Raw genomic sequence first — 8,450 nt, 5'->3', positions numbered from 1 at the left:
GCTACTCCTGGGTTCTGAGTCTTGGCAATAAACTCGGACGAAGCTGAACGTTACCTCTCCCCATCCCCTTGAATGGACGGTGTCGTATGAGAGACCATAAAATTCACCTACTCGTTTGGTCGAAGCCAAAGCTAGCAGGAACACAGTCTTCCAAGTTAGGTGGCAATCGATTGCCTAGCGTAATGGTTCATAGAGAGGTCTCTTAAGAGACATGAGATCTCGAAGCACGTTCCATGGGGAGGTCTCACTTCTGACTGAGGACAGGTAAGTTCATAACTCCGTATGAGTAAGGAAAGTTCTAGTGATGAAGAAATGTCTATTCCTTTCAGTCTAAAGGCAAGGCTTAAGGCTGAGCGATAGTCTTTTACTGCTGAGACTGACCGGCGCATTTCTTCGCGCAAATACACGAGGAACTCCGCTATTGCCGGAATAGTGGCATCGACAGGGGAGATACCACTTCCACGACACCAGCCACAGAAGACTTTCCACTTTGCCTGGTAGACTGCTGCTGATGACTTACGCAGGTATCCAGACATCCTAGTCACAACTTGTTGCGAAAACCCTCTCTGAGAGAGGAGATGCTGGATAATCGCTAGGTGTGAAGTCGTAGCAAAGCTACAGCTTTGTGGAATATGTTGGCATGTGGTTGTTTGAGTAGATTGTGTAGTGGAGGGAGTTCTCTTGGGGGCTCCGTTAGGAGCTGCAGAAGGTCCAGAAACCATTCTGCGTGATGCCATAGCAGAGCTATGAGGGTCATTGAAACATTGACCAATGTTCTGGCCTTGTTGAGTACCCTCCTCATCAGATAGAACGGGGGAAAGGCGTAAACGTCGATGTTGTCCCACCAAGAGTCTTGGGGTCTGGGACTGGGGAACAATACAGCGGGAGCCTGTAGTTCAGGGCCGTTGCAAAGAGGTCCACAATCGGAGAACCCCACAAAGTCAGGACTTTGTTGGCTACTAGATGATCCAAAGACCACTCAGTACTCATTATCTGAGATGCTCTGCTCAGGTTGTCGGCGAGCACATTTCTTTTGCCCGGAATGAAGCATGCCGATAGTGGTATCGAGTGGATCTCGGCCCATCTCAGTATCTCTACTGCTAGATGGGATAGATGCTGCGAAAAAGTACCTCCCTGCTTGTTGATGTAAGCCACTAATGTGGTGTTGTCGTTCATCACCACCACTGAGTAGCCCGCCAGGAACTGTTGAAGGGCCTGAAAGACAGCCTTCACCTCTAGGAGATTTATGTGGAGATACTCTTCTGACTCTGACCAGAGAACTGAGGTCGTGTGGTGTAGCACGTGGGACCCCCACCGTTTTTTTGAATCGTCTGAGAACAGTATCAAATTCGGGTGGAGGACGAAAAGAACCACTCCTTTTCGTAAGTTCTCGTCTGCAACCCACAACTGGAGGTCCGTCAGTTCCGCTGATCCCATGGGGATCAGGATGTCTGGAGAATTGCGAGTCTGATTCCACCGGGACTTGAGCTACCACTGGAGGGATCTCATCCTGAGGCGACCATTGGGAACTAAAAGGGCCAGTAGAAGGGCCAGTGAAGAAAGGTGACCGAGGAGACGTAACCACGTTTGGCCTGGAAGTTCTCGTCATAGAAAAGGTCTTGCGACCTTTCTCAGCCTTGTTATCCTATTGTCTGATGGGAAGGCTTTGTGGAGATTGGTGACTATAATCATGCCTAGGTATACCAGTCTCTGTGTAGGAAGAAGGGATGACTTCTCGAGATTTACCATGATCCCCAGATCTTGGCAAAGTCTCAAAAGTTTGTCTCGGTGTTAAAGAAGGGTTGACACAGAGTCTGCTAGGATTAGCCAGTCGTCCAGATAACGGAGGAGACGGATGCCAATCCTGTGTGCCCAAAATGACACTAGGGCAAACACTGGTGAAAACTTGAGGTGCTGTGAAAAGACCGAATCACAGCACCTTGAACTGGTACTTTCTGTTGTCTAGGCTGAATCTTAAGTACTTCCTTGAAGACAAATGGACTGGGATCTGGAAGTACACGTCATTTAGGTCCAGTGTACACAGGAAGTCCTGAGGTCTTACCACTATTCTGACCGTGTCTGCCATCGCCATGCTGAACGGAGTTAGCTTGACAAACTTGTTCAGGGCTGAGAGGTCGATGACTGGTCTCCAGCCTCCAGATGCCTTTCTTATAAGAAAGAGTCGACTGAAGAAGCCTGGGAACCCATCGAGGATCTCTTGGAGAGCGCCCTTCTTCAACCTGGTCTGGACTTCTGCCCGAAGGGCCTGCCCCCTTGCCGATACCATGGCAAGGGAGTCTATTGACACTGGATTCCTGGTCAGGGGAGGGAGAGATAAACGGGACACGATATCCTTGACGAATCAAGGAGATTGTCCAGGAATCGGCCCCAAGTTGCTTCCACCTGTCTGAGCAACTTTGCAGGCATCCCCCCACTGGTGGAAATGCAGGGGGAGTGCTTATCCTAGCATTTGCGGCCTCGGCCGCTCCCTCTAGGATTCTTTCCTCCCTTGGAGGACTTTTTGCGTTTCCTGTCCTTGACAGGAAAGGGCTTATTAGACACTGTTGCCTTTACTGCTAGTTTCGTCGTCACAGTCTTGGTTGGAGGGGACAGCTGAGGTGCTGGAGGTTTATAGGGCTTGGATGTCAAAGCCCTATGGAGGAGGGAGTTTCGGTGAGATTTACTCCGCCTCTCAGCAGCAAGTTCCACGTACTTAGGCTCAAACAGGTGGGACCCTTCTAGGGAGGAATGTCTGAGCCTATTTATCTCGACGCTGGGGACCTGATGGTGGAACCTCTCAGACACTGCATCTCTAAGTTTCAAGATTGTGTTTGCCCACAAGTTCGAAACTTGGTGGGCAAGAAACTCAATCGTGCGAGTGCCTGAGAGGAGAAAGGTCTCCATTGCCTTCTTGGTACGCTCCTTGGATTGGATTTATGAAATTTATGGCCTGAAGCCAAACGCCGGAGCCGCAAGGCCATTCAGTGCATATTACGCAATTTGGAGAAATCCTCGGATCGTACCAGGATTCCCAAGGTCCCTAACCAGATGTCCAGCCACGAAGTAGCTTGCTTCGCATACTTAGTGACCTTTTCTGGTTAAGGACTTTGGCCACCGAGAACGAGACCTGCCAGCTGGAGAGTCTCTCAAGAGGGACTCCCCTAGTTAGCTATTCCAGAGAGTGGTGAAGTGGAAGAGCTGAACTGGGCTCCTCCAGGATCTCGAAGTTCCTCCTCTGCTGTACACGAGGAGGTGGGAAGAGCTTGTTCGTAGAGCCGGCACGGTTGGAGGAGGCAAACTTGGAGAGCTGTTGGGCGATCTTGTCCCTGGTACTCTTCAACCCCTGAGACCAGGGCACTGGTGTTTGAATGTTTCAGAGTGCCGAAGACGCGGTCTAAGACCGTGTCTTTGCCCTCTCAAGAAGGATCTCTGGGTCGGAAAACCCGTTGAGAACCGTCAGAGTCAGAACCTGCCACAATGCATGTTCTGATTCTTATTGCTCTCCTCCTGATGTTGGACTCGCAGCAAAGTCTCCTTCTGTCCCCAAGAGCTCTTCTTGGGGTGAGTCGCGGACATTCCTCGAGTGGCTGGCTGTCTCCGTTCTAGTAGTCCTGGTGGAGGACTTTGGCAGAGTCTTGGAGTCTTTGGACTCCTTCCGAGGAAGGAAATAAAGACTAACATTGAAGGCCTGAGTGTTGTGTCCCTCCTGATCTCTGACTGAGGGGAACTCTCTGCGTGAAGTGAGATTTCCTCCAACGGTGAAATGGAGAAGTGCCTCTCCTCACGCGATTCCCTTGGTGAAGGATGGTCTTCATCAGACAGGAAGGGAGAGTATCCCTGGGGAGATACTGGAGGGACTAGCCTTGATGGTCTGCACGGAGTCAGCTTCACCCTCGGGGAGTTACTGCGTCGGAAACTCCTCTTTTCCATAGTTCTATGTCGTGAGTCCAGAGCTATAGGCTGCTCTGACAAGTGGCCGGACAGGACAGGCTTGAATGTCTATGTTACAGCTCTGACTAGGGCACTGAACTAAGGCTGCTGATGACTGATGCACTGTTAGACAGATTCCCTGAAGGGAGAGGGACCGAAGGTTCCCTACGAAAAGTCACCGTAATAGGTGAGTCCGCCTTAGAAGGCAGTTTAGGGATCCTGAACCCTCTGCTGGTGCGTTCCCCTTCTCCCACAGGGCGCACTGGAATGCATTTACGGGGAGGGGAATGAGGTGATGGTGACCTTGCCGGGTGTAGTTCTTATGTCCGTGCCTGTTGGCGCGCACATGTGCGCGAGAGAAATTTGGCTCGTGTGCAGGAGAATATTGGCGTGCACAGGCGCGCAGGAGAGTATGGGCGTGGTTTATATTCCAGTTATGGAACAAATGGCAATTAGGGGTATTGTACAGTGGTTGCAGGTGGAGACACCCATTCCATGACACGTAACCACAAATGATTGCCCACTTTGCCTAGTAGACTGAGGTCGAGGACCTCCTTGGTAATTTCTGTAGATATGTTATGCCACTGGTTATGAAAATCCTCTCTCAGTGAGGGGGTGTTGGATACCGTCCAGGCACGAAGCCTTAAGATCCCACAACTTAATGGTAAATCTGGGCATGTGGTTAGTGCAGCCAATTGTTGAGAAGAGGAAGCCCCCTTGGAACCTCCATCAGCAGTAGGAGGAGGTCAGGGTAACATTCTGCTTGTTGCTATAATGGGGCTATCCATATCATGGATAGGTTGGTTGCAGATCGTACCCTGTTGAAGAGTTTCCTCATTGAGCAGAACAGGAAAACAAGTAGACATCCTGGTTCTCCCAAGGAAATTGGAAGGTGATCTTAAGTGGCACCTGTGGGTCTGGTACTGGCAAGCAATACACCAGATGCTTACAGTTCAAGGAAGTCAAGAACAGGTCTACAGTATTGTCAGCAAACCCAACAAAGTCATCACTTTGTTTGCTATCCATAGGTCCAAAGACTACTCAGACCCAACAATCCAAGTCTTCTTGCTCAGATTGTCTGCCAAGATGTTCTTTTGGCTGGGTATGAACTGGGCTGACAGGGAGATGGTATTGTCCTCTGTTCATCACAGGATTTCTACAGCTAGTTGGCAAAGTTACAGTGAAATAGTGTCTCTTTGCTTGTGGATACAAAGCTGAAAATTTGAATTACAACAGTTATCATTTTACTTAATTAATGAAGAAAACCATTCGGAAGCACAACCTAACCCGCGAACGGGAAAGGTGTTATCCCCGCGGAATATTCTGCCGGCCGCCCACGAGTGAGCAGTGGTGACCTTCAGAAAGAGCAAGACCTATGTAAAGCTTCCAAGATGACGCACTCCCTTCCCCCAGCAGATTTGTTCTAAGAACACATAAAGGGGAAGGCGACGATAACAGCAGGACAGAGGAGTACCCAAACAATGACGATTCCCCTGCGGTAGCGGCGGCCGGGTTACACGGAAGGCCATCAGCCAACGGGATGACTGAAATCCAAGGGAGAAAAGTCGGAAGGGAAGGTTCTCCGTCCTTGGAAACTTGCCGTACTACGCTGCCACACACAGCACATATACTGAAAAAAAAACTTACAACATACAGTAAATATAAAAACATTAAGAATGTTTTCATATATATAGAAGAAAAAACAAAAGTTAAAAAGACAAAGATTAATGGCAGTCCAAAATAGGCGAGGAGGAAGAGCCGTAACAACAGCTTTCCATCCATGCTATAAGAAAGTGAAGTACAATCTCAGGTATGTGGGTGAGAGGGGTAGCTAGCTACCCCCATACCCTCTATGCTCACTAGCGGGATGGGTAGTTAACCATCGCTAAATTCTAATGGCCGTCCTTTCAACTTCACCGAAAAAAATAGTGTTGGTTTGTATTCCAGTCATGGAACAAAAAAGCAACTAATCAGGTTGAAGCATTTTTACCATACCCATAATTCATAACCAAAATAAGGACGATCAGGCATTTTTACCCACAATGCACTGACAAAATACAAGATACCATCGGGAGAAAAACTTACATGGCAACATAAGTACATCCTTGGGATAACAATCAGGAACAATATTCATAGGCAAATATTTCAGTAACCCTTAATTTGCGGAAGATTGAAGTAACTTTTTCATATGAATCACCTCCAAAATATATAGATGTCTGAATTTACTTGAAACCCTAATAATACCAAGTAAAGTAGCCACAGAACAATTATAGTGTAGTAGTTAAACTTTAGAAGGAAGAATTGTTTGCACAAGCAAATTACAACAGAAGTATCACCTAACAGTTTTCTCTAAACTACCGGGTAGAAGGAGGTTCCCATGACCTGTGCTAAGATGACAAAAGGAGTAAAATGGTTCACTCTTATTAAAATTTGTAACTTCGTTAATAGAGGTTTCCACCAATAGTCTTCTGTCTCCATCTCCTCCCACTTCCATGGGAGGTCGATGTTTCTGACCAGCTTTCTCCATCTACCTCTGTCCCACACTTAGAAGTGAGAGGAGATGCAGACAAAGAGGAAGACTATTAGTGGAAATGACAAATTCATAGATAATTTGTATTTTTCCTAACTATACAAACCTTAGCTATTTAATAGGGGTTATTACTTTCGGCGTAGCTGAAATGACGAGCCATTAGAATTTTAACGAAGGTTTACTACCCCATCGCTAGTTAGCGGGGGGGGGGGGGGAAGCTTGCTACACCACCCCTCAAACACACCTGTGCTTGAGCTCACTTTGCTTGGAGGTAGGACTTCAAGGGGGATAGGGCTGGTGGGCAAGTTTGATCAAATAGCTAAGGTTTGTATAGTTAGGAAAAACAAAAATTATCTACGAATTTGTCATTTGTTCCATAACTGACATACAAACCACGCTATTTAATAGGGGTGACTCACACATTAGGAAGGGTGGAACGTCCCAGCCAGTACTGGCTTTTGGCTTTGCCCAGGGACTCATTGAGTGCGTCAGCACTCAACAATAAGGAGTCACTGCACCTCGCTAGAACCTTGCTACGCAAGGACTGCGGCCTACCCAAGCTGTGTGTGAAGGTATAATAAAGTGTGACTCGTCCTAGGAAGTTGACCTGTAGTCCTTTAGATGGAAACTTTAGGCTAGGACTCTCCCAATACCACCTCGTCAGGGTATGGGGACGTGACAGTATTAGCTTAATACTAGGAACAGAAGGAAACATGGTTTACCTGCAATGGTTTGAGGTCAGCTGTGCAGAGAACCCAGGATGCTGCTTTCCCCAAGAGAGGGGAAGATGAAGAAAAGAATAAGGGCCAGACAAACCTTTTCATTCATGCAGACTAAGACCGGGTAACAATGCCCTCAACCTTCTGCTACTTGTCCACTAAGGAGCCTGAGGTTTTAAACCAGCTGTTGTGCAGACACCACAGGGCCAATAGAGAACGTATCGAGCCTCCTGTGGGTCATGTCTTGCAGGTAGTGGGCTGTGAAGGTCGTCTGACGCTTCCACACCCCAGCCTGAAGAACCTGTGTCACTGAGAAATTCTTCTTGAAGGCCAGGGACGTAGCTACGCCCCTGACATCATGTGCTCTAGGGCGATGTGACGGAGGAGGGTCTGGATTCAGGGACAGATGGATCACCCTACAAATCCATGCAGAGATGGTGTTTTTGGTGCCCCTCCTCTTAGTCCTCCCAGTGCTAACAAACAATGCTTGCACGTGAGGACGGACTGCAGACATTCTTTTGAGATATAGCCTCAGACTCCTTACTGGGCACAGTAGGAGATGGCCTGGGTCATCTGTTACAGAACGAAGACTCGAATTCTGGAAGGAGTCAAACCAAGGGTCCGCCACCCCCAGATTCCGAGTCTTGGCAATAAACTCGGGGACGAATTTGAACGTTACCTCCCCCAATCCCCTTGAATGGGCGATGTCATGTGAGAGACCATGAAGTTCACTGACTCGCTTGGCCGATGCCAAAGATAGTAGGAACACCGTCTTCCAAGTTAGGTGGCGATCTGAAGCCTGCCGTAATGGTTCATAGGGAGGTCTCTTTAGAGACCTGAGAACTCAAACCACCTTCCATGGAGGAGGTCTCACTTCCGACGGAGGGCAGGTAAGTTCATAACTTCGTATGAGTAGGGAAAGTTCTAGCGGGGAAGAAATGTCCATTCCTTTGAGCCTGAAGGCAACACTTAAGGCTGAATGAATGAATGAATGATTTAAAGTTTTCAGGCATCCTGACATCTAAGGTCATTGACGCCGGTAACATTTAATTTATGTATACTAAAGTAAAAAATGAAATAAAATAAAAAATTAAAGAGTATTCAATTAAAATCATAAAAATTGAATGTCATGAAAGTTAAATATTTTTCAGAAGACCTGCTTCTGAAAGAAATCTAAAAATGCCACTTGCATGGTAGGACACATCATTTCCAAGAATCTTGGCAAGGATGAACCTGCCACCCTCACCTCGAGCCTCAAACAAATATCTATT

General features: G+C 47.7%; 1 protein-coding gene across 1 annotated transcript in view; it reads left to right on the top strand.

Moving 5' to 3' along the window:
* Positions 1-211: 211 nt before the first annotated feature.
* LOC137657367 (uncharacterized) overlaps positions 212-8,450 on the top strand; it is a 46,649-nt gene continuing 38,410 nt past the window's right edge. Inside the window, exon 1 of the mRNA XM_068391702.1 lies at positions 212-264. Within this exon, the coding sequence (XP_068247803.1) occupies positions 212-264 (53 nt within the window). The remainder of the gene's footprint in view (positions 265-8,450) is intronic.

The sequence above is a fragment of the Palaemon carinicauda genome, chromosome 18 (genome assembly GCF_036898095.1).
Source record: "Palaemon carinicauda isolate YSFRI2023 chromosome 18, ASM3689809v2, whole genome shotgun sequence".
In the NCBI taxonomy this organism is placed as follows: domain Eukaryota; kingdom Metazoa; phylum Arthropoda; class Malacostraca; order Decapoda; family Palaemonidae; genus Palaemon; species Palaemon carinicauda.
The sequence above is the reverse complement of the archived record's forward strand: the minus strand, read 5'-3'. Positions and strand labels throughout refer to the sequence as shown.